Genomic DNA, 27,594 nt, shown 5'->3' with positions numbered 1-27,594 from the left:
CAATACAAGGGTGGTAATAATCAGCATGAGGATACTCTATGAATCACTAGGACAAAGTACCACATTAGGGGATCCTTAGAATCAGCTGGAAGACGAGCATGATGAAGTACAATGTAATTATGGCAAACCGAGAGCGCTTTGCGTGCCCAAGCATCTGGTCAGTTGTTCTGCTGCCTTCAAGTGTTTTAAAGTCCCTTGGCAGCTATAAATAAAACCCCAAGTTTTGGAAGGGAATTGGAAGAAATATATATTATTTACACATATGGGCTAGTTAAGAGTTATGATACACCATGATTTAGCCTAACCAAAGGCGCAATCATCACGGATCCACTGGGGATAAAGGGGGTGTTTGTTCTTCATGGAAGGCCAAGACAGTGAACATTTCAATAACTGGGGTTCCTCCAAAACAATTTTGAAATTGTTTTTAGCTCACCTCCCGATTCCTATTTTGCAGAAATGAAAAACTCTCCTGGATTATGCAGGTGGAATGCAAGAACAGCTCTTACAAAATTATCAGTCCAGCGTTAGTTGAAGCAAATATTGTTATTATTATTAAAAAAAGGAGGGACGAGAGACATTTCAACATCTGCATTAAAGTATTTCCACCTGCTTCTATAGCAGAGGCCACAAAACAGGCACACACTACTTAACATATTACTGACAGAATGATGAGAAAGCTCCTGTCAGGCACGGGCCAGCCGGGTGTTGGAGACAAAATGCACAGCCCCAGCTGACTAGTTAGAGAAAGTCTGGAGAGGTACAATTATAGAGGCATATGACAAGCCTTCATGCCTGACTGACTTGAGAACCGATGACATGGCATTAAACAGCAATCCTTCCTACCCAGCGGTCACAAAACAGCAATAAGTCAACTGATGCACTGTTGTAAAATCATGATTTATTCCTTTGCTTTGAATACACAAGACTACAGCACGATGTTCTGGTAGACTACCACTGCAGGTTCACTTGGGGCCCAAACATCCAGGGCTTGCCTGCCTACAGCAGGCATAAAATCAATGTTCTAGCACTGGCTTCCTGAAAAAGGTTTCCACGCTAGCTTAATTCACACAGCAACTGCAATACAAAAAGCTGCATTCAAGCTGTTATGTTCTCATACCTTTTTAAAGTGCTGAGTGCATGCAGGATGCTTGTTTTTATGCATATTTTCATTTACAGGAAGATGGAAATAAAAGAGAATTGCAAGTCAGAAAAACAGATACAAAGTAAACGTTTTACCTATGCAAAAGGCAATTGTGTATTTATGTAAAAACGCATATATGTAAATAAAGAACTGATCGTTATTTTGTTACACATACTTCTTTCCCCATTAAAATAGGTTGATCACTATATGCTGCGCTCTCCAAAAACAGAACCCCCTTTTTCATTTCTATACATATCAGGATTAGTCCTTTAAAACCACAGGGTAGACTGAAATGGCAAAGGTGCTAAATCTTTAAAAAATAGTGATTTATAGATTCAGAGAATTTTCTATCCTCCACAAAACAAGAAGAGTAAGGAGAGCTTGAGAGAGAGCTTGAATTATGTCTTTTGTTATTGGTGCAACTGCCCTTAGATAGTGAACCGAAACAGAGCTGATAACTTGGAGGTGACATCACAACTCAGTCTGCATGAACTGTCATAAACACTTGGTATTAAGTTAACCTCAAAGATAAAAGGACAACTCCCCTAACAATAGAATGGATTTGATAACACTATTTTCAAAGGAAAAGGCGCTTATTCAGAAAGCAAAACTCTAATGCAGGAGTTACATTTTCACTGGGGATATATAGTCAAAATTTGCTTTATTTTATGCAAGTGGTAACCATAAAAACAAAGGGTGGTATCCAACTAAAGTCTACTCAGGATAGATCCACTGAAATTAATGGATCTAAGTTAGTCATGTCCATTCATTACATGGATCTACACAGAGTATGACTCACATTGGCTACAACCCATTAGAATCAGAGAATATGCAATATAAAAGACTAATTGAGGTGTCTTAGCTGTTAATACAAACATGAAACATAATGTTTAATACAGAAATATAAAAAGTGGACCAGAAGATAATATGGTTACCACCTTCAAAAGAAACCAAAGCACAGTTAATTACAAACTTCCTGGTTTCATTCCTCATGTCATAAAGGGGCTATGTGTGGGCCAAAGATTCAGTCATATCCCATCTTAATAAGCCAATATTTCTTCCTCCAAACCTAGCCAAGATAATCCTCATAAGACTCTAAACTTAACTAATTTTTAAAAAATTCTGACAGACACCTGGTAGAAGTGCAGAAATGCAAAATAGATAATCGGCATGCTACACACACTTTCAGTCTACAGTCTGTGTAGAAGAGTGCAAAATTAGGATATAATCCAGTTACTACTTTAAGTGGTAACTCTTAATGGGTCCTAGATGGGATACATGAACATTTGATATTACCCTACACTGATGCAGACAACAGTTCCATCCGGCTCAGTGTTTCCTACTCTTACTGAAAGGATCTCCAAGATATCAGGAGACTAATATATTTTTTTTATTTCTCTGAAACGGAGATAAACCTGGAACGTCATGCATGCAGTCCATGTACTACAGGGGTCAGCAAGGTTTACCTCGCCTGGGCCAGTACACTCCAGCGGAGATCCCTCCCTGGGTGTCTGAGCATGCACAGACGCGATTTCCGACACCGCAGAAGCGAGTCCACACACTGCACTGCACCGGTTTAGCACAGCGTGCAGGGATTCGCTGAGCAGGCAGCTCAGTTTGGGGGTGGCTCGTGGGCCGCTTGTGGCCCATGGGCCTTAGGTTGCCTACCCCTGATGTACTATGATAAAGGTAAAGGACTCCTGGGCGGTTAAGTCCAGTCAAATTCAACTATGGTGTGCACGATCTCCGCTTTCAGGTCGAGGGAGCTGGCGTTTGTCCACAGATAGCTTTCTGGGTCATGTGGCTAGCATGACTAAACCACTATTGGCGCAATGGGACACACCGTGACGGAAGCCAGAGAGCACAGAAATGCCGTTTACAACACACACCCTTTGGAAAACAGGAACAGTGACTGGTGCTAAAAATTCCATTGGAAAAATTGCCACTACAATATTTCTGCAATGGTCAATAATTTCGACCACAAGTAGAAGTGCAATTTGAATACAGAGGCCTACTACCTGAAATTCCTGAAATGTAGCTAACAAAGTTGTTGTCAGACTTTACTTCCCATTAGCTCCGGTCAGCACAGCCAATATTCAAGGATGATGGGGGTTATAGTCCAACAACATATGGAGGAAACCACGTAAGATACCTCAGCCTTAAAGGAAAGAGCCACAGAACAAACCCTGGACCTTTGGGAATGCCCAACATGATGCATATTCAGAGGGTTGCATCCAATCAAGCTGCAGATTTTCACTCACACAATGAAACCTCCCCTACTCTCATCTGCAGTCCCACACACACACACACACACACACACACTGTCAAAATCTGTTCCCAGGGATTGGGAGGCCGTCGGAAGCATATTAGGCAGAGGCAAAGTCCAATTGCAAAACCAGAACTGTGTTTGTACAGCATCAGATACCACCAAGAGGTTGGTTCTACTCTAATGGAAATCTGATTGCCATAATTGACATCCTATACCCTTTTAAAATGTGGCTCTTTTGGGGGGGTATTATTGAGTTGTTTTTATTTTGATTATATATGTTGTGGTTTTATATCTTGATTTTATTCTGTGAACCACCCTGAGACCCCCGGGTACAGGGTGGTATATTATTATTATTATTATTATTATTATTATTATTATTATTATGCACTGACTCTACACTCACTCTGCACTGGTCACACTGCTGACTGATGCAATCCGTTTCAGTACAGTGGGCAGCGTCTACATGACAGTTGCCCTGCATTAAGTTGTTCCTGCTGAAAAAGGAGCTATTGCTCAAATTGCACTTCAAGAAACTGAAGCCAAATCTGAACTGCAAGACTGACTGATATAGACACCCTTCACCATGTAAAGCATATTCACAAGTTCAAGAGGGGCACTTCTGGTTGTCCCTAGACACAGGTCCGAGTATTTTTTTGTTTGACCACCGCTTTCCCCTGGAAAACACACTCTTTCCCGCAGAATCAGAACCAACAGAAATCCACAGAAAGTCCATGGATTAACAACTGGCATACAAGCTTAACAAGTGAATGACAACTATAGTCAACAAATGGATGTTGGACTTATTTTTATCTCTTGAAACGAAGAATGCTATATACAGTGGTGCCCCGCAAGACGAATGCCTCGCAAGACGAAAAACCCGCTAGACGAAAGGGTTTTCCGTTTTGGAGGCGCTTCGCAAAACGAATTTCCCTATGGGCTTGCTTCGCAAGACGAAAATGTGTTGCGAGTTTTTTCGACTTTTTTTTCCTTTCCCCCCCTTTTTCTAAGCCGCTAAACCGCTTATCCACTTATCCGATAAGCCGCTAAAAGCCACTAAACCGCTAATAGCGCTAATCTGCTAAGCCGTCAATGGGCTTGCTTCACAAGACGAAAAAACCGCTAGACGAAGAGAATCGCGGAACGGATTCTTTTCGTCTTGCGAGGCACCACTGTACTCAGGACACTCTCATCCCTGCATAACAAAACTTCAGAGTATCTCAAATTTCAAAGCTTTCAGCACATTTGAATGAGCGCTAAGCACCAATAAAGTTGTTGACTGTATTTTGATCACTCAGTACAAGATTTTATTTGTTCATGCTTTTAAAGCCCTGCTCTTGCTATTTACAAAGACTCAGATAGTAATCCTGCAGTTAAGCAGCTCAACTGAGTTTAACCTCATAAATTCCATTAAATTAAAGGAAATTAAAATTAGCTTGTGTACAGGCTTGCCTAGGGTACATCCAGATTAGCTAACAGCGCAAAACTATTTTTGTACTATTTCTGATTATACTGAACATACTGTAAGTGGTTTCGCATTCAGTGAATCATTTGAACACACCTATTACCAGACTAGAAAGTATGCCATGCAATAGATTTGAAGGAATCCTAAGTAATATATTTCTATACTTAACAGACAACACTCTGCATACACAATGATGCCCATTGGCTTGAAAGCAATGTTGCTTGCAACTTAATTGAGATGGGTGTAGACCTGTATATTACACCCCATGGGAAAGGATAGAACAAAAAGGGGCTATCAAAAGATTTAGGCATGGCTGTAGAGTTAAAACATGGCTCTCTTTATCTCTGTGCCATCTGCAATGACATAAGAAAGCCATTTCAGCATAGGCAGAAGCATAAAACCTGTAATAAAAAAGGCTATTTGGAATAGTAAGTTATTATCAGCCTGAAGAGCTGCTCCAAAATCAGAGCTATTACAGTATACGCTCCCCAAACACTACTCTGCAACCAAGATGAATTTACCTATTACCAGGTTTAGGATACTAGCTATTATCATGCCCCCTTGATTTCTTTCAAGTAGCTCCAATGGAATAAGCCACAAGTGAATAATAAAGATCTTATAATAGCCCTTAAGAATTCTTTATAGGGTGGAAGGCACAGAAATGAACTCTAGCGAGTTAGAGAACTCTCATCTCTGGATAACAAAAAATAATTAACCTGGCTTAATGTATCTGAGAAGGCTTTATATAAATCAGACTTTTGTGCTTCAAGAGTCAGATGACAACCATATATTTTTAAAAGTATGTAGATATTGTCTCATAAGTACCTACTGAACATATTTAAATCTGCAAGGGTCTTTTTGAGACGCTCAATGTATTCTGCTTGAAAGAAGTGTGAAGTACTTACAGTGCTTAGTTTGCTGGAGGTAATAATGATGCGTCTCTCGTGCAACATGCTGGCATAAAGTTGCAGCATGTTGTTCACATCCACAGCAACAAAATATTCAGTAAGATTTCTCTGTTTAATAAAGAATAAGTACTGTTAACACATTAATAGTGGTAATTGAGTGGAGCATAAACTTATAACTACCAATTTCCCTGCTGAAGGGGGATTTTTTTAATCTCGTTAAAGAAATATGTCTGCACAATAAGCATCTTTAACTGAAATTTGTCACCTTTTTATCATTTGCAATATTAAAAACTGTGCTTCAAAATATTCAGATTTCATTTTTTAAGCAAGGCTGCCCTCCCTCACCAGTTTTTTAGTTTAGCTTATTAAACATAACCACTTCTTAAACATTCATGCCTGCAAACACACACACACACAGAATGAGAGCGATCCTTGCATCCACTGTGGGCAAATGATTGTTTTAAATTACATAAATGGATATACACTAGTATATGCAAATCCCCAGCACTATGGAATTGAAACAGTCTGTGAAGGGAGAAAGTGGCGGGTGTTGGGATGTGTAAATGAATTAAAGGAGAATAAAGCCATTGAGGAGAGAGCTGAACCAGTTTATTTTCAGGTTCTATCCAGCCTTATAATTCAGTGGGTATGTGCTAAATATCTCATCTTACCCCCATATAAATCTTACAAAACTTACACTTTCAGGTACTGTTGGTAATCCAGTTAGATCAGGAGTAATGAAATACGATTGCTGATCAAGGAAAGGAAAACAAAACAAAACAAAACACAGAGTTATTGGTCCTGAAAGTGATAACAGTATTATAAACTGCTGTTTATGTAGGCTAGTTAGCTTTTGTTCTTGTGGCAGAATGACATGATTAGTAAAGTAATCAGGAGCACCAGATAGTTTGATTCAACAGACCACAGGCATGAAATACCCTTTTCAGAAAAGTGTTTGTTTTCTAATGAAATCACAGTTTTGCTAATTCCAGGAGTTTACAAAAAAACACAACAGCGTATATGTAGAGCATCATCAGTGTTAAAGAGTATGTGACAAGGCTCTTTTCAAACCTTGGAGCTGAAGGAGGAGAAAAAAGCAGGAGAACAGGAAGAAAAATAGAAGAAAGGAACTATACATACAGTTGCTTCTGTAGCCGCTACTGCCCTAGACAGCAGACACCAGATCCCCACCTGCACTATACATTTAAAGCAGTATCATACCACTTTAAACATGTCTTCCCCCAAATAACTGTTGTTTGTTACTGGTGCCAAGTATTGATAGGAGACCCCTATTCTACTCATAAAGCTTCAATTCCCAGAGTAGTCTAACAATCATAAGGAGATGGAGGGGTGTGGCCTCATTTTCATAAAGTGGAATAACAAATCCTGCATTCCTAGCCACGATTTTCTTCTTGTATCTCCCTTGTTCATAGATTGGCAGCTGGTGGGGGGGGGGGAGGGAGCCAGTACTCCTCACAGGGTTGAATATAGCCTTGGGCTTCCAGTTGCTGATTGTTACAGAACTGGGTTCATTCTGTTAAATATTTACAAGCAGGTTGCAAAACAGCCCAAGTTTTCCCCCCACAATAGTTTATGAGAAATGTAACTTAACAAGGTTCTGCATGCATATTTTAATGTGATCCGCAGGAGGTGTCCAAAGCTTCACTAGTCCACAAGCATGGACAATAAACACAGTGTATGAGGATATGAGGCCTCCAGCTGAAAACCTGGCTTAAAAAAAAAAATGTTTTAATTAAAGGTTTTCTTGGGTTACAGATATACATCGTCTCTATTTCTGACACCAGTCACGATCACCATGAAGGTCAAGGAGAAGTGGACCACCACTGTATGTTGGGAAAGCAATTCTTATTCTAAGGGAAAACATTATGGGATTACCAATATGGGCAGAAATCAACTAGTCTGTTCTTATCAAGACAATGGAAGAGATTAGCAGGTGAGGATTGACTAAAGTGAGGGTTGGTCCAAATTGAGGATCCAGAAACCACAGGAAACCTAGGTGTGTAAGGTCTGCCTCTTTCTGACTCTCATTCACCAACTGCCAATTACTGTGAACAGCTGGCCTGCTCTGCTTCTCATGATGGGGGATGTGGAAGTTGCATTTTTAATTGTAGCACTAATGGAGGTACATCCTTAGCACAATCCCACACTCTACTCTGAAGTCTCATTGAGATCAATGGGGCTTACTCCCCGGTGAGTAGGTAAAGGATTACAGCCTCCGTCTACAAATTAAACTCAGGATCTATGAGTGAACAAGCATCACAGAAGCTCTTAGCTAGCCTCATAATTGTGAATGGGGAAAATGCTACTAGACTAAGACCATATTAATGTGATCTAGAATTTTGTACTAAGGAAAGGACCTGGGTAAGTTCATTTATAGCTACTTGTTAAAGTAAGGTGTTTATGCCACTAGGTCTTTATTATCCCTGTCCAATTATAGCCTTATTGGGCAAATCTGACAACTAACACGTTTTTCACATTCAGAATTAGTTGATAGCTAAATAAAACACAAGCAATGGTAGAAAAAGAAAGAATTAGCCAAAAATAAATAAATTACATTAGGAATATGTTTTTTTAATCCAGTACATGTACAGAATGACAGAATTCATATAACATAGAAAAGGGATAAATTCAGATATTATGAAACCAAGAAAGTGTCCCAAATTCTGAAAAATATTTTCTGTTTATACTATTCTTATATTTAAAATGCTTATTTGAAGATGGAGGGGGGAATCCAAAGGGTGCAAAACCCTTAAATGTATTTAAATTTCAACCTGACATTCTTCTTCAGGGATATTTACAAAGCTGAACATTAGAAAAAATGTCAGATGATCTTCAGATAGTCATCACTAGCAAAAATAACTATACTTTTATATTATCTTTCATTAGTTAGCTTAAACCCTTTTAGGGGTTTTTTGGGGGGGAGGTGAAATATAGGATTCTTTCCTATCATCATCATCACCACCACCTTTCTCACTTTTTTGGTGGGGTGCAGCCCTTCTTTTTCATTTTGGCGGATAATTATTCAACTTTTTTCTTCTGAGGAACTAGATTCAGTCATTAAAAAACAAAATGTTCAACCTCTGCTAAGATATTATGATAAAACGATATGTACCACTGAAATATCTGTAGAGATATGATGTTAAGGCATTGCTCACATGCTGCCAACAGTGCCAAGTGTAAATATATTCAGTGAAAATAATACATTTTTTATTCCTGTTCTACAAAGAGGCCTTCTCAGAAATTCGTAAACAGTTGAAAGGCATAAAAAATATTTTTTAAAAAACAAAAAGTCAGTAAGAATAAACTATTGTCACTCTATTAAATGTAAAGAGGATATTTAGCATACAATTTGCACATATACTTCCAATTCTGGTTTAGTCTAAACAGAAAATACATTCAAGAGGTTTTTTTTCTTTTATACCAGAGCTGCAACATAATAATTTCTCAGGGGACATTTATGAATCACTTGCAATCAACAGAGACATCATTTGGCAAGCAATTATTTCTTTCAAGAGGGGCTATGAGTAGCCAGATCAGTTTAAACTCACCGCCATTAAACAAGGTTGATTTTTCAAAACTTGCTCACTTGCAAAAAAGATCTCGTTGTTCTTTTTCCAATATTAGAGAGAAAATTGAACAAATTCAAGTTTTGAAACCAAAAAACTGAGTTTAACTTGCAAAGCTGCACTTTTCTGAAATAACTTGAATCCATTCTCTTTAACATCATGTAATGTTTCAAAGGCAAAAACAAACAGTTCAATCAATCTACCTTGTTGTTTTCAAACTTTACAATATAGGGCTTTTGGTTTGTAAGGTGTAGGGTGTGAGGTCATTTTCTCTTTTTCTTTGCAGAAGAAACAGAAATGGGAATACCAAAGATGAATGAGGAATTATCACAGCAACAGATGGAATGGCAAAGGACTGAGCTATGTATTGAAGTAATTGGGCATATATTCAGGCAAATATCTGAAATCCTTTCATTACATGCAGAACTGCACATATAAATTAAAGCTGTGCCTAGTAATCAGGATCAGTTTTTTTAAAAAACAACCAGCGATGATATTCTAGGAACAGAAAGATGCATTAGCAACTAGCAAAGTATGATATCCGTTGCACTGCTAAGTTTAAACTTTTGTGTTCATAAATGTCCATATCTTTGCATGTATACTCTTATTAGCTGTGTGTAACATGGGTTTTGAGTTTGTTCCGCAACAATGGTACTCTACATTATGAGTACTGTGTTTCTCAGTTCCTGCTAGGTGCAAATTTTCTTAATGAATATCCAACTTTGCTTTCATGCTGGTTCTGGTTCATCCGGCCAAATGGCTGGTTACAGAAAGTTCCATTTTCAAGAGTATTTTATGTAAAACTGGTGTTGATGTGTGAGCCTCAGAGAACACAGCTTGGCATCCAGATCCCCAGAGGAGTATATGGCAGAGACAATTAGAAGGGGGAAATGTTTTTACTACAGCACCAAGCTAATTTATTGGACTGACTGAGTGCTGTCAAACATGGCATTCCAGACTGCCAGCTTTTCAAGCACTTTTCAAAACCTAATTATGTAACGTCTATTAGAATTGTGCAGATGATCATTTTTGTCTGAATAATTTGTGCATCAACAAAGCCAGTGTCCATGCCCTACCTGCACCCCCGAGCAAATTAAAGATTGGTAGCTTGCAACATAGTGCTTGCTAATATTGTGCGCCATGTGATTATGTGTGTAGAACAATAGAAGGGGAGGGCAGTAAAGCCTACTGATATTGATATTATTTTTATCCTGGATTGTATCCAATGTTAGTCCTACTCAGAGTAGGCCCACTAAGGTCAACAGACCTTACTCACATAGGTTTATTAATTCATATGAGTCAAATCTAGATACAACTTTTTTATTTCTAACCCACCCTTCAACCATAAGGCTTCTGGGGCGATCCACAAACAATTCATTAAAATGCAACACAGCAACATCACATAACAACCATGAAACCAACATCATAACAGTTCACAAGCAGAAGAAGCAAATTAATTAAGTCAGTCATCTCCATAAGTCTTGAAGAAAGAGTGACATATTGACAATGGAAAACAAGTAATGGGGGTGACAACAGTTTCTGCAACAGGAGGAAGTTCTGAATCCAGGGTGCCATAACAAGTATGTGTGTTAAGGTTTCTAAGGGAGATATGCCAGTGAAAAAAACAGTAAGAAGTACAGTGGTACCTCGGGTTATGAACTTAATTCGTTCTGGAGGTCTGTTCTTAACCTGAAACTGTTCTTAACCTGAAGCACCACTTTAGCTAATGCGGCCTCCTGCTGCTACCACGCCGCTGCTGCGCAATTTCTGTTCTCATCCTGAAGCAAAGTTCTTAACCCGAGGTACTATTTCTGGGTTAGCGGGGTCTGTCACCTGAAGCGTCTGTAACCTGAAGCATATGTAACCCGAGGTACCACTGTATTTTAAAACAGGTCTAGCTAGCCCCCTGTCATCACACAGTGGATGTCAAAACACAACCCAAACAAACAGATATGGGCTTTTTTATTAATATATTGCCTTATCATATAGTATCATACAAAACACAAACATTAAAAACAATACAAAACAAGAATTAAAATAGGAACAAGAAAAGCTGGAAAATCAGGCAAGGAACCATGGAGATACTGAATCTGTGTCATCTATCCAGCTTGGTGACAAGGACTAGACTTCTGGGAGGTCATGTTCAAGTGAAGGCTGTAGCTATTACTCATTCTACTCCTGCCTTTCCCAATCTGGTGCTCTCCAGACATTTTGAACAACAACTACCAGCAGTTAGTATGTGTAACCCCTAAGTCATATAAAGTCTCCATTGTGCAAGATTGTATGCTTGTCCATAGATCCTAGAAAAATAGAGCTCCTTTCTGTGGTACAGCAACTGAAGAGTGCTGTTCTCCTGGCAATGTCCATAGCATAACCTTTTGGGGCTACCTGCATCTGGCAAAGATTCGAAATGGAACCTAAGAAACTTGTGACAATTAGTCTAGTGTCTAGAATAGCAGGGGATCCACACGTGGGTTGTGACAATAGCACATAAGCACAAAAATGGGGTACAATATTAGCTCATGTGTGGCGTTAAGGAAAGGGGAAAGGGGAAAACATGCCCAGATATTGAATTGGGGTGTGTGTCAAAAGCCACCTTAACAATTCCCTTAGTAAGTTCCTGTGCCTTGGGGAGATCTGCCTCCTACTTTGAGAGACGTGAGAATATAATTTCGATACTTTACCATGGCATCAAGCTACCCAGCTTATACAGAGTAAATAAAAAGGGCCATTTTTGTTGCTATTATTATTAATTGGTATGAGGCTCTGTAATGAAGACAATACCTACCAAATTTAAGCTGATCGGAGTATTTGCCTTTGGCACAGAATGCGTATACCAGGTTTCTAACAAGTCATTCAAGTCATCTTCCTATAAAAAATAAGATTTTAAAATGTCTATTCAGTAGTTATATAAACCATGGTCACTGTAATGCAGTACTTCAGATATGTACACAGTAACAAATGAATTCTAAAACTCCTAGTAATTTAAAGCAATATCTTATTTCTCACCTCTGCAAATCCTAATTGAAACCCTGCTCACTCTTTGGTTTTACTGCTTTTCTAACTCTGTCCCCTCTGGGTCTTCTCTCCACCTCAATCTTCTGAATCATTTCTTCTCCCACACCTGAACCTTCCTACTTCTCTTGTCCTGCTTTCCAAAAAACATGCTTCTTCTACCTCCTCCTTTCCCAGGCCTTTATTTCTGCCCCACTTCTTCCTAGGAATCACACTGAAAGTATCTATAAAACAAATCACATATTGTTCTACTTTTATCCCATTATCTGGGCAGCAGGTTAAAACGACCCCAGTTGTCCTATCCTTTCTTTCTATAATATCTATTCTATAACATTCCAATAAAGCAAACCTTATAAAAAGTCATTCCAAAATCTAATGAAAATTGGTATACAACTGTAAAAAAACAGATAAGCAAACAAATTGCAGTGTCAATATTATAAGAGACAGAGTCCTAGTTGGAACTAGGACAACAAAGCTTGCTAGCATCTTGAATGTCTGCATTTATATTCTGTGAACGCATGCCAGAAATCCATCATCTCTCCAACTTGGATTAGCTTTAAAAGAGGATTAGACAAATTCATGCAGGAGAGGGCTATCAATGGCTACTAGCCATGATTGCTATGATCTGCTTCCAGCAGTGCTTCTGAATACCAATTGCTAGAAACCACAGAAGGGAAGAGGGCTCATGTGCTTGAATCCTGCTTGCTGGTTTCCACAGGCAACTGGTCGGCCAATGTGAGAATAGGATGCTGGACTAGATGGGCCATTGGCCTGTTCCAGCAGTTTTTTTAACAACGGAGTGCATGAAGAGAGAATGATATCATGCTCACTGCCCCAACCTCCTGACCTTCAGGTGACCAGCCATTGGGATGAACTGAACTTTTGTGCAGAGAGAAAGCTGCACAGATATAGCTTGTATGTACATAGGCTGTATTCGGTGAATGTGTGAAAAGAGTTCGTGTGACTAACAGTGAACACATTGGTGCATTTTCAACACAGCGGTAAACCCACTCCAGTATTTGCTTGTACAAAATAGTAACCATCACCTTTATAACTGGTTTCCATTCCACTTTCTATTCCACTACCATGCTACTTAGATGACTGATATAGCCATCATTTTGGTCCAGTTCCATCCGCTTTGGCAAGTAGGATATTCCTTTTTTAAATGTTACCCAGTCAAGACGGGTGGAGTACAGATGATATTATTATTGTTATTGTTATTAAATTTATATCCCGCTTGATTGTAAAAAAAAACCCAAAGCCCTTCAAAGCGGTTGTCATGTCAAGAGAAAGGGATGAAACTTGCAGTCACATGCAAGTAGACAGAACATGTTAGGAACTAATGGGAGGGAGAGGCACAAATAGCAAGAATAGACTGCATGAGCTTCATCCTGAGTACACATATTATAACATTTTGTTGCATGCATGGGCGTACTATCCCATGGTCACCGCCCAGGGTGGGGAGCGACCTGCCAGGCCAGCATCGGGAAAAGCAACATTGCTTCTTTGACACTTCCTCTCCTGGTTAAGGCTTGACCTATGAGCGGAGCTGTGGACAGGCACCGGGCGCGCAGCCCAGCTAAGGAGAGAGGCAACAACACTGCCGAGTTTTCTTCTAACAAGCATATATTTAATTAATAAAGAAAACTAACATAAAATTACCTGTCCTTTAGACAAATAATCTGCCAGCGTATTTAAAAGTTTGTAGTATACCTCGAACCATGGCAAGTAGCTGAAAAGAGAGACAAAAAAGCTTTTATTACAAAAGGAGAAACACAATATGAAAATGATTTCATCGTGATGCACTTTTTGAAAGTGTTCAAGCAAGATTGAACAATAAAGTTTTAGATCTAAGTAGTTCTTAAGAAAAAAGTGTATTGACTTGATCCTGCAAAACAAAACAAAATGTATCTAATTTTTTTCTCATTTGTAAGAAAATACTTAAAAGACAGTACATGGTGATGGCTGTTGGTTTTTTTAAACAAGAAACTATTCTTGGTTTGTTTAGCTTTCCCTTAAATCCTCAAGAGGGCATTTGATACTTACTATTCATTAAAAACTTATCACAGGAAGTCCACAAAGCTTGGATGCAAAGGGACAAACTTGATACATTATGAAAAACAAGCACACAGAGATATGTTTTATACACATACACACTAAAGTATGAAGAATGAAAGAGTCCAGCTAAATGCATATTGAAATACTAGATACTAGAATTATTTTTCTTTCAAAGCTGGGAAGACTAACAACAGCTACCCCTATTTTCAGAAACTGAAAAATAATGTTTTTTTAAAAAACAAAACAACAGCTACCATTAACCTACAACTGTTAAAGTGACAAAAATGCTAGATGCAGATAATATAGATCCATTATTTAAAACCAAAAGATCAAATTGAACCATACATTAGCATTCAGAGAGGAATATACCTATCACAATTATAACGGAGACTTTGGCAACCTGCTCTAGACATTTTCACCAGCTTAACCATATATATAACTGGTATAACCATCTCCACCATGTGCAGAATGATGTCACTCTTTGTAACATAAGAAGGGCATGCTGGACCCGAAGGCCAATATAGTCCAGCATCCTGCGCTCACAGTGGCCAACCAGATGGCTGTGGGAAACCCTTAATATGACATCTAAAAATGTGAACTTATTTAAAGATAACTATGACAAATGTTGGACAGAGGTAAAGAAAGATCTAGAAATATGGTCAAATTTGAAGCTTTCCTTGTTAGGTCGAATCGCTGTGATTAAAATGAATGTATTGCCTAGAATGTTATTTTTGTTTCAGACATTACAAATTGTGGACAAATCAGATTGTTTCAAGAAGTGGCAGAAAGATATATCTAAATTTGTCTGGCAGGGCAAAAAGCCCAGAATAAAATTTAAGATATTAACTGATACAAAAGATAGAGGGGGGTTTGCCCTGCCGGACTTAAGACTGTACTATGAATCAGCAGCCTTCTGCTGGTTGAAAGAATGGCTACTTCTTGAGAATACAGACATTTTGGATTTGGAAGGATTTGACAATAGATTTGGTTGGCATGCATATATATGGTATGACAAGGTCAAAGTTCACAAAGGTTTTAAAAACCATATTGTCAGGAAAGCATTATACAATGTTTGGATCCGATACAAGGACCTGTTGGAAAATAAAACTCCTAGGTGCTTATCACCAATGGAGGCTAAGGAGGTGAAGAAACTTAATATGGAATCTAAATGGCCAAAATATTTTGAAATCTTAGAGCAAGAAAGTGGCAAATTCAAACTACAGAGTTTTGAGAAAATAAAGTCCAAGGTACGAGACTGGCTCCATTATTATCAAATAATGGAGACCTTTAAACAAGACAGGAAAATTGGCTTCCAGGTGGAGAAATCGAAATTAGAAACAGAATTGTTAGAACCCAATACTAAGAATTTATCAAGAATGTATAATTTGTTGCTGAAGTGGAATACAATAGATGAGACAGTTAAATCAGCTATGATTAAATGGGCACAAGACATTGGTCATGATATTATGTTTGCTGACTGGGAACAGTTATGGACCACTGGTATTAAATTTACGGCATGTAATGCCTTAAGAGAAAATATTATGAAAATGAGTTACAGGTGGTACATGACCCCAGTCAAGCTTGCGAAGATTTATCATTTGCCCAACAATAAATGCTGGAAATGTAATGAGACTGAAGGTACCTTCTTTCACCTTTGGTGGACCTGCCCAAAGATTAAAGCCTTTTGGGAAATGATTTATAATGAAATTAAGAAGGTACTTAAATGTACTTTTCATAAGAAACCAGAGGCATTTCTTTTGGGCATGGTCGGCCAATTGGTGTCAAGGAAGGATAAGACTTTTTTTATGTACGCTACTACAGCAGCAAGGATTCTTCTAGCAAAGTATTGGAAGACACAAGAACTACCTACACTGGAAGAATGGCAGACGAAAGTGATTGACTTTATGGGATTAGCAGAAATGACTGGCAGAATCCGTGACCAAGAGAAAGAGACGGTGCAGGAAGATTGGAAGAAATTTAAAGCTTATCTTAAGAACTGCTATAAAATTGATGAGTGCTAAAATGTCAAGGGAAAGGAAGAAGCAGAATTATAGCTGAAACTGATTGATGAATTAAGATGAAACTGAGAAAGAAAATAAGTTATTATTTAATTGGAGTGAAGGGTTGTTGAAAAACTTTAAAATAAGGATGCAGAGAGGGTGAGGTATGGGGAAGTCCGAGAAAGAAGGTTTATGAAAAAGAGGATTTGAAATTATACTTGTTTGTATGTTTTTGTTTGTTAATGTTTGTATGTTATTTTGTTTTAAATTTGGAAAATCATTAAAAATTATTATTATAAAAAAAAAGGAATTCCAAACCAGATGGCTGTGGGAAACCCACAAGTAGGACCCAAGCACAAGGGCACTCCCCTTCCCAGTTGGTTTCCAGAAACTGGTATTCAGAAGCAGAGCAGTGGAGGCAGAGCACAGCTATCATAACAATGTGCTGTCATAGCTGTGGGTACCCAGATACACACAAGCATTCCTCATTTCTCATTAAGGAGCACCATTACAAGAGGGAAAGTGTACAGCCCTGATCCCAGATTACTTTCTACCAATATAAATAATATGGTTGGCATCCATCTATCTCGAGAAACAATGGAGTGTGCCTCTAGGGTTGAAGTCAAACTACTGGAGAATCACAGCGCCTGCTGTGGCTGCCGAGACCCAGTAACCCATTACTGGTGCCTCCCACATTGTTTCTGCTGCTTTAACTGCACTGAAGTGACCTCTCCAGGACGCAAGCCTGGGCAGTGTGTATGGAGGTCCTGGGCTGCCCAGATGACAAGACCCCCCTCTTGGCTTCCCTGATGTGGTCCAAAGGAAAGCAGAGCAATACATTTGGCTGAAGGCGATGCCAGGAGGAGACATGCAAGACACCATGTGTTTATGTACATATAAGCATGATGCTGCCCAGGCAGGAACAGCTTGGCTCTGTCTTTCTTACCCTATACATCTCAACTTCAGTACAAACTATCGTGAATGAAATTCTGCTCATGGAAGAGGGCTTTCCTGTCTCCCCCTTCCTACAGAAGCTCCCATAGATCCTCCTTAACCTTTTCTTCTTCCTAAATTAAGCATAACAACTATTGTGGAAGAGGGTGATGTTTATCCTCTGAACCTAAACTTAGGAACTTTCTTACTCACTTCAGCATATGCCACAGTTAAGGCAGGAATAATGATTATGCTACACAATAATACAGCCAAGGAGAGGAAGCCAATTAGGATTTGGTCACCTCTGTACAATGCATAACACAGAGAAACCATGAAAAAGCTGGATCAGAAAACTGGCTTAATCAGTATCTCCTAATTTCAATAATTCAGAGAGTGCTTCAACAAATTTCCTGCCTGCCACGTAAAGCACAAAATCTTTAAAATGACATCTGCAGAATCAATCCCGGATGTGGAAGTGTTATACTTTTAAAATGCATTCAGTCCTACCTAAAGAGTGGCCCTTACCTGTCACATAAACAACGGCAGCATATATTTCATTGCTAATTAAAAACGTATTTAGCATATTCTTTTAATCCAAGGAGCCACAAGGCAGGCGCTCAGGCTTTCATTCAAAGTCATTCTTCAGCTTTGTTGCACTAAGTAGACTTCCACCTCGCTTGCGCTTCCACTACAGTTCTGATAAAGCTTTTATATTCGCAAGTCAAAGGTTAAATAAAGGAAAGGAAATGTTTTCTGTCAAACAGTCAGGTAACCACTAACAGTCCTGAACTATCAGCAGGAATCTAACTTCTAGTAATCAAATAAAACTAAGGAAACCGCCTTTCCGTAGCTAAATGTCTAATGTCTAGGGGCTACTTTCTGTCTGGAAAATTGACACAAAATGTGTAAAATTGAAACATTCTGCTTCTGAGGGATTTGCCTAAAGGAAGGGGGGGGGGGAGAGAGCTTCAAGCACAGTCTGAGATGAAGAACTACAAAGGCTTCCCAAATAAACCTGTCTACCTTATTAGAACATTTCGTTTAGAAATCTAGGTGACAATTTTACAGTCATAAAATTTCATTAATCAAATCCAAGGCTGAAAATTTTAATGATGCCGTCTGCATTTCACAGGATGCATAAGGTCAGCTAGAGACACAGACAGTAGTTTACCAAAATGAACCCAGTCAAATTATTTTCATGCATTTAGGAAGATATATACCTGGTTTCTTACGAAAGGGAGTATTAGCAAAACAAAACTAAAAATCCCCCAAAGCATACTGTTCTTTAACAATGACACATCAAAGTTAACCCAGTAATTTACACTGGAACTCTCAAGTCTGCACCATCATTAACGTGAAAAATTAAATTTAGACAGCAAATTTAGCATAGCAAAACGTGTGTTAAACAGGACTTGAGACATCTTTTTCAGTCTAAATAGTGAAAGGCAGATTAAAGGTTTTGTAGAAGCCTCGGGAACAGCAGGAATCCAGACTGTGAGCTCCACAGAAGAGGCAGACGAATGGAAAATACTATGCTGCAAAGCAACACACAGAAAGCCTGCAGAAAGTTCTAGCCACCTCTTGTGCTGTTTAAGCTGTTTATATTGCCATTTCATATCCGTTTGCAGTTTTGCTTCCATTTTAGTAGCTGCAATGGGGGAGAGCAAAATGATTCATCTTTCTTCTTTTCCAACTATAAAGGTATCGAGCACAGATATTGATAAAGACCAAAGCGACACATGGTAGCCATTGTTAAGTGACAGAGTCCCAGGCGAGTTATAGTGGTCTATGAAAATAGTAGCCAATAAAGTGAACCTGGTGCGGTAAATTTGCAACATATTGTGATTTTTCTTTACCCTTCCAAAAAGAAAAAAAATACACTTTTCTTTCTCAAAACAGTGTAGATCACCCAACCCCACTCTACTCACCATTCCCCCTCCCCCCCTTTCCTTCCTAATTGTTTAAACCAGTTCATGAACCAAGAACTTATACATTGACCACTAACAAAGAAACATATGTTTCAGATATATTTCCACATTTATTGTGCTATTTTTGTGATATTCAAATGACATAAGAAAACTTGGTATACTTATTTGGACAACATTATTCCTGTTTATAAAACCCAATAAAATAAAAATTAAAAAATGGTGTAGATTCTTAAATAGATGTTAGGGATTTATACCCTCCCCTTCAACAAATCCGCAGGGCAGAATTTAATTATTATATTAATAAAAGCAATCAAGGCCATATACCATGGATAGGCAAACTAAGGCCCGGGGTGCCGGATCCTGCCCAATCGCCTTCTAAATCTGGCCTGCGGACGGTCCGGGAATCAGCATCTTTTTATATGAGTAGAATGTGTTCTTTTATTTAAAATGCATCTCTGGGTTATTTGTGGGGCACAGGAATTTGTTCTATTTTCCCCCCAAAATATAGTCCGGTCCCCCACAAGGTCTGAGGGACAGTGGAGCGACCCCCCTGCTGAAAAAGTTTGCTGGCCCCTGGAATATACAGTAGTGGCTGATGAGGCAGCATGACATTGCTCACCTGAATGCCCACTGTCCTGCATCGTTGCCAGTTACCAAGAGGGGAAGGCAGCAGTTAGCAGGGCAGAGTCAATTCAACGCTACTGACGCTGTGTCAGCACCAGGCTAAGATCCCCACTGCCTTCCCCCTCTCAAAACGGATGTTAGAAAAAGGCACTGCTCCCCATCTTGCACTAGTTCTTGCACAATGATTCATCGAACCGAGCCATTGCCAGAATTGCTTTCGCTAGTGCATCTCTAGCTCCAACCCTCAAATGGAAGGGTGCACTAAATCTATATCACATTGGTGCAGGGGGCACTGATCTGCACTGTGTGTTTGTTGGGGGTCACAGTCCCTTGATAGCACTCCTGATGTTGCTTTAAGGCACCCAAGCCATAGCTATGGACAGGAATGCACTTTTCCATCTTTGTTTGATCTGTGAGCTATGCCTCTTTCTAGAGGCTGGTTGTACAGTGTTCAATTTTATTGCTGTTAATGGGTCTGTGCTCCATTCCTTTCAATGCCTTTTATGGAAGAAAATAGACATTCTAGGTTTAAATATAAATAAAGATACACACTATCTTACATGACTATCCAAATGGATTCGGTTATGTTTCAGTTCACTATTATCTGCTTTTGTCTTTCCCTTTGTGCAATCTGCATCTCTTCAGAGCCCATCAATAACACAGTTAAGGTTGTAATATCGGATATTTTTAAAAACCAGAGAAGAGACCTGTTCCCTTTAAATATATTCCTTACATTCAAATTATTTTCCCTCACTGCCCTCAAGAGTAAAAGATGGATGTGCTTCCAAACTATACATACAGAGTTTTTTGTTTGTTTGTTTTTTAAAAAAAGCTGGCCTGGTAAGCATTTAGCATTGCATTGTAAATTTGAAATTGTCACAATGGAAGGAATAATGGCAGTACTCTTATTAAAGCTTGCTGAAAAATTATAGCTTGCCACTTTTTATTTGAGCAGTTACTTCTACAAAATAACAGACCAAAACTAAAGCATTCAATTAAAGTTGGAAATTTGGTTCCTTAAGACTATAAGAAGGATCTAGCTAGATCAGCGTAACACGGTCCAGAAAGATGCTCCTAGGAATCTGGCAAGGACACATGGAGACGATTGCTTTGTGTTGTTGTTTGTCCACAGAATCTTGCATTCAGAAATACACTGCCTCTTAACATGAAGATCAATCAACATTGATAACCTAACCTAAGAAGGTTAGACTACATCCACTATACGGCAAATTTCTGCACTGTGGTTGCATAAAGGTAAAGAGACCCTTGACTGTTAGGTCCAGTCACAGACGACTCTGGGGTTGCAGCGCTCATCTCGCTTTACTGGCCAAGGGAGCCAGCATACAGCTTCCAGGTCATGTGGCTAGCATGACTAAGCCACTTCTGGCGAACCAGAGCAGCGCATGGAAATGCTGTTTACCTTCCCGCCAGAGCAGTACCTATTTTTCTATTTGCACTTTGACGTGCTTTTGAACTGCTAGGTGGGCAGGAGCTGGGACCGAACAATGGGAGCTCACCTCGTCGCGGGGATTCGAACCGCCAACCTTCCGATCAGCAAGCCCTAGGCTCTGTGGTTTAACCCACAGCGCCACCCGCATCCCTAACTATGGTTGCTGAAGGAGGGAAACCTAGACTACTCCTGCTAATTTACCAGCTCAGATTAATTTGGGTCAATAGCATGGAGACTGGTGCAATGCTTCATAGGCGTACTGAATCAAAACGGCCTGGACATTTGAAAGCACTCTCTGTCTGGAAGCAGCCAATGTGAGAATCAACATGCAAAATACCATTCTGTAATCTGATTTGCGAAGGAAATGCACAAACAAAATAGGAAGTGTGGCTTCAGCAAATCCCTTAACTTTCAGCAAAGGTGCACACCAGAAAATGAAGTGTAAAGTGAGGTGCTTAATTTCCTGTGATCTACCCAAAACCAAAGTAAATGGATTAGTATGAGCTTTGTCCAAATGCAATGGGCATTTACAACCATTATTGTATGTTAAATAGTAGTTGCAATTGCAGTAGAAGCTACAAGGTAAGCATTAGGAGTTGCAGGTTCAATGCATGCAGCCCATTGGGTTGGGTGTCTATGTGTCTGCTTAGTGAGAATAGCTGAGCAGAGGAAGGAACAGCAGAAGGGATTCTGTTTCAGTACCCTGTGTTTTGCAGCTTGTGTAGAATCCCTTCTGGTGTTCCTTCCTCTGCTCTACTGAAAGTTTCCTTTACTAAATACAGAGGATGCAGGGCTAGCAAAGCATAGGGCAAGGACCATCGGATGGCCCCATCCCTGTTCAAATGCTGGGGCCTCCCTAAAGAGGTGTTTACATTGCAGTCCCAATGTGGTTGCAGCCAAGCACCTCAGTTCTAGCTGGCAAACTGGGGTGAGTGGTGAAAGTCACCCCTTCATCCGGAATCAGGTCTGAGGCCTGTAAGATTGCCCCCGCTGGGGGGGGGGGGTTTCCCTGCTACATGATTGGCCTGTCCAATGCCTTATCCAACCCAAATTGTAACAGGATATGTAAAATACCTAACAGAATATTCATTTCTTGGGGAGGGAAAGGCAAAAACCTCATACCATTTGCCAATCAGGTGTGAGAGAAAAATATTTCAACACCACTCCCAGCAACAGGGAGTGTTGGGGAGGAAGCTGCAGACAAAATAGGCTGATTGGGGCCAGAGATTCTACTTTTTAAACAAGAAAGGAAAGGAAGCTCAGAATCTTGGCCCCCTGTTTCACCTGGGCCCAGTACATGTCCCCTCTCAGCAGTCCTGCTGTGGTATAAAATTGCCACTTCTCTGTTAAGTAGCAGTAGTAATAATTAAAGAGGTAAACCTAGATATAGGATAAAATTGAAACCACATATTTGGTGGTGTAAATAATTTTATTTGATTTGGATTAAAAAAATAAAAGTATTGCTCTTAGCCTTCTTTAAGCTACCCTTTAAGCTACACGCAGTGATTATATATAACCTAGACAATAGACAATAACCCCAGTAAACTAATTTCCATGAAATAATGATCACTCTATAATCTTTGCTGCTTCCTAGTACATCAGCCTTACACTTCTGGCTAGCTGCCCTGACTTGGTTTCTCCAGGGTATCACTGGTCCTCTACTTCATAGTTCATCTTTGTACGTCTGTCCCCTTCTTCCCACATGCATCGCAGTGCCACTGGTTGACCTTCCATCTTCCTTTGTCACTTCTTGCTTTAGTACGACCACTGATAGCTCAAGTCTCCAAGCAGTTTCTCCATTTCCTTTGCTGCTCATATGCATGGCAGGTTGCTTGAACATTTGTTTTCAGCTGCGTTTACAGGCACCCAGGCTCTCCTTTAAAGAGGCAAAATGTTTCTTTCATTTGGCTTTTAATTAAGCAGTTTATTGTGGTCGTGCTGTTTATGTTTTAATATCTATTTTGGAGCAAACTGATGACAAGGTAACATTCACTGTGAAAATCCACAGTTGTAATAACATTTTTAATCACCTTGGCCTGTGGTGTTTTGTTGTTTATAGCACTTCTGTTTACCATTAAGTGTTCTCCTAATTCTGCTATGGTTGAACCGTACTAGCAAATGAGTCACTTCCTGCAGTTCCATGCTCATAAAAAAACACACAAAAAATACATTAGTGCTTCAGTATGCAATTCTTGTTGAATGGCAAAAATTGGCCCATGAAAGGCATTCCCTCTTCTTCGTACAGTAAGCATTCTGCTATTTTACCTATTTATTGTGAACATTCTAGAACATTCTTCTCTCAATGGTCTGGTACGGATGAAACACTGACCCAATTCAAACCATCAACTCACTGGTCCCGTTCACATGTAACACTAGCCAGACTATGGCTTAGCACAAAAAGGCAAACATGTGGGCTTCTGGAGAGGAGATCACAGCCCCTTTGCTCGTGCAAGTCATTCCGCTGTTGTACTGAGCTAAGCCATGGTTTAGCTAAGTGTGTCATCCAAACCCAGGTCTATGGTTTAGCTCTCTTCAGACACAAGCAGCAACCAAGGTTTGTCCTCTGATTACCAAGCCTTTTTTGCCTGTTTTGACACATTTGACTACAGTAGGCTACTGTCTCCTCCTTTCTTGTTCCCTTCCTCCCTTTCATATGAAGTGCCCTAGTGGAGGTTATTTGGAAGCAGGTATGTCAGGGTAGGACAGCAGGTCTTTTCCAGTCATAGCCCCTATTATTACTTCCTAAAGCCCTATAAAGTGAAAATAGTTGGGTGGGAAAACGTCCTGAAAATTAACCAACCAGAGCAATAAATTGAATTAAGCCAGGAGTAGCTGCCCCACAGGCTGTATCCAGCCCCCTCAATAGGTGTTTTTTTGAGGGGGTGCTAAGACCCCCTCCCCCAAACAGGGCCACGCCCACTTTTACAGTATAGTCACTCCCACTTTGATATTCAAGCCCTTGATTCACCATGGGTTAATGGAGCCTCAATCAAAAAAAGGTTAGCCACCCCTGAATTAAATACTTATCATAGGACACACAGAGGGAATCTGAAAATGACAGCGTAAAACAGGGTTACGGAAGCTGCAACCCTCCGATTCCCATGAGTCCCACTCAGCATAATGGCCACAGATAGTGCAGGCAGCAACATCTAGAGAGCCACAGCTACATCATTTCTGGTTTAAAAGAAACCAAAAAGATTTATGCTACCTCACACATACATTTGAAAATCTAAGAAGACCTTCAGCTATCAGTGCTCACATTTCACATGCAAGAAACAGCATCTCTTCCAAATATAAATAGTTGATAATTTTCAATGTGGCAACAACCACATTTCAATCTTGAGGGCTTATAGAGAAATGGAAACTGAGGGCTGGAGGGAAGACAGGCCTAATTTGCAAGAAGATAACAAGTGCAATGTTCATGGAGGGGGGATTCAGTTACCTATGTCAGATAGGACATTTCCAGTGCTGGCTGCCTCAGGGTATTGCATAGATTACATAACAGTATAAATGCTGTGGCAATGAAAAAAGCAACTGGTCAAAAAAGAAATAGCCCCAAGAAGGACATAAGCAACCCTTTCCTGCTCGCTTAACACTTAGAAGTAAGTTGCATCCTCCTGTATAGTTATGACGAATGCCAGCTTTGTCACAGCTAATATTAACCAAGATTCTCATTTAATAAGGATTTGAAACTGTGATTTATTATTGGGTTCAGATCCTGTTTAAAATAAAATTCTGCTTAGCATGAGGGGTGAATATGTTCCTAAGACAGGAGGAAATGGGAGAAAGAGAACACATGTTCAACACTGGTTTCAAATCTCTTAAGTGCAAGGAACAAAAACCATTATTACATCTGCACCAGCCCAGAATATCACTTCAAGTTGTGGTCATATGTTTGACATTCATCCAGCACCAGTTTTAGTATTTCAGTGGGCTCATGTGGAGCCAGTGTTACATCTGCATCAGACCATCTAAATACCCCACAATAAAGAGTACCACTGCTTTTACTGTAGAAGGTGCAAAAATGTCACTTCTTTGCATTTGTGAAATACAGGTTTGATGATGATGATGATGATGATTTGTGAAATACTAAACAGAATGTTAACAAACGTGCAAAAAAACATAGCATGAACTGGGCAAAACAGGACACAAAACAGTAATCCATCCACAAGAGACAACTGCAAAAGGTCAGTTCAGACAATCCTTAAAAGGTTGGATTTTGCCTTATATGCATAGTATTGTACACACACACAGGCTGAATTTGGATGGGCTGCCCCTGGCACAGAAAGTCCGGGATGACAGAGGCAGGGCTGAACGAAATCAGACCTATGAATAACAGTCTGAAGCAGCCCAACACCCAGTCCTTTCTGAGAAAGTTTTGCAAAAATGCATTGCTTCCAGCAGTGCTGCGAGGATGCTGTAACACAAATAAATACCAGCCCACTTTGATTCAAGATGGATGCAAAGTAAGGGTATAATGCAGTCTTGTGACTAAGGTTAGGATGAAAAATTCACATATACTCCTCAAATTTTTCTCCTTTAAAAAAAAAGTTACACAAGTTCCTGCCAAGCCAGGCCAGATATGGTACATTTTCAAAACACCTCATTAAAGCATCTTACCTTATGGAAAAAATAAGTAAATAAAATCATTTATAACTGTCAAGAAGTGCCATTGTGATGGTAGCAGGCCAGGACACATAAAAGTTTTTCAGATAAGCAGGGAATCTACAATTTTCAGCAATGATTAATAATTAACTAAGAGAGAGTAGTTGGACAGGATAAGAAAATTACTAATTTGTTGGAGATAGCTACTTACCTTAGAATGCATAGGCAGACTTTGCCTCCTGATGTTAACCGGCAAAACCCAAATCTTTGTTTGCTTTCAATGTCAGTAAGCACAAAGGTAAAGTGCTGTCCAACCTGGGTCACCCTAGGAGGACAAGAAATATATTAGGCTGTTCTAACCCAGAAAGATGAGCTTAGAATTCATTTACCGTATGTACACTGACACTAACTGGAAAAAAATATGTGCCACCTGCCACCATGCAGGGAGGAGCCCGGCTGGCTGACACGGCCCTTGGACAACCCCCCCCCCCAACGATGGCTAGGCAGCCATTCAGTGAGGGGCCCGGGATGCCGTAGCGAGGCCAGGCCAGGCTCCCAGTCCTAGAGACCCTGGCAGCAGGCAGGGCAGGACGGAGATCGCTGCATGGGTACACCTGGTTCGTGCCCCCTCAAAATTGTGCACCCAGGGTTATAACCCCCCTGCCCTCTCCCCCCCCCCACACACACATTTTGCCCCTGCCAGGGCCTGCCACATCAAAGATTGAATAGCAGAAAGAATTCTTCAGTCTTTATTCTATTTGAAAGTTTTAAAAATTGACTACATTTCAAGATTTATTAAAAGGTGATCAGATATTATTACAATAGCAGTTTTCCAAACTATATTGCTCCCATCAGGAGCATCCAGGATCAAAACCAGGTGCCGAGTGATCAGTTTCGAAGGTCTTTTACCAGGAGGAACTCAAAGCTGAAGAAAGCAGACGGAAATAATGTTTATTACACTCCCCGGCTCTAGCATAGCTCCACCTGCTCAGGCTCCCCATCAGTTCCCCCTGGCTTGGCTATCAATGTTCTTTCATTCTGGCTTCGGTCATTTGGCTGCCCAGGTGCCTTTGAAAGAACTGCACTCCCCTGTCCCCAACCTCTGTCTGATTTGGCCAACTTATTCAGACCTCCTGCAATTTCTGCCAGTGCAGTTCCTTAGAAATTCTGGTCTCATCCCAGTAGGGCTTGGCCTCTAGAACCCTGGGCTCTTGGCTGCCTCAGTTCTGATAGCCTGCTGCTCCCGCCAGCTAAGATTCGTAGACTATGCGAGGAAATGGAAAGCTTCAGCGTGGAATTCTATTTCCAACTTGACCCCAGTAGTTTTTATCGTTATTTATCACTATCTGAATTTTAAAAGCAACCTGCTTCACAGCCCTTCATACAACCAGGAAGCTGCCTTATACCAGCACATATTCCAGTTGCTACACAAAGCTATACATGGTCTGCCCCATCCCCATCTCCCATTATCATCTGAACAGCCCTGGGGGCCAGGCTAGGCTAGGCTAAGCTGAGAGAAAGTAACTGGTCCAATGCCAGTGAATTTCATGGTTGAGTAGGAATCTGAAATGGGACTTTCCAGTCACAGCCTGACATTCTAACCACCACACCACA

General features: G+C 40.1%; 1 protein-coding gene across 2 annotated transcripts in view; it reads right to left on the bottom strand.

The window, feature by feature from the left end:
* The window catches only part of DENND1B (DENN domain containing 1B), a 176,344-nt gene that overhangs the window by 81,317 nt on the left and 67,433 nt on the right, over nt 1–27,594 (bottom strand). For both annotated transcript variants that reach the window (XM_081865866.1, XM_081865867.1), the window contains exons 5-9: nt 26,192–26,305; nt 14,045–14,114; nt 12,156–12,236; nt 6,478–6,531; nt 5,778–5,888 (exon numbers count right to left, since the gene is read on the bottom strand). In XM_081865866.1, coding sequence (XP_081721992.1) covers nt 5,778–5,888; nt 6,478–6,531; nt 12,156–12,236; nt 14,045–14,114; nt 26,192–26,305 — 430 coding nt within the window. The remainder of the gene's footprint in view (nt 1–5,777; nt 5,889–6,477; nt 6,532–12,155; nt 12,237–14,044; nt 14,115–26,191; nt 26,306–27,594) is intronic.

Source organism: Podarcis erhardii (assembly GCF_964252035.2).
Source record: "Podarcis erhardii genome assembly, chromosome: 6".
Classification (NCBI taxonomy): Eukaryota; Metazoa; Chordata; class Lepidosauria; order Squamata; family Lacertidae; genus Podarcis; species Podarcis erhardii.
Note: the sequence above shows the minus strand (reverse complement) of the source record. Positions and strands in the feature narration are given on the sequence as shown.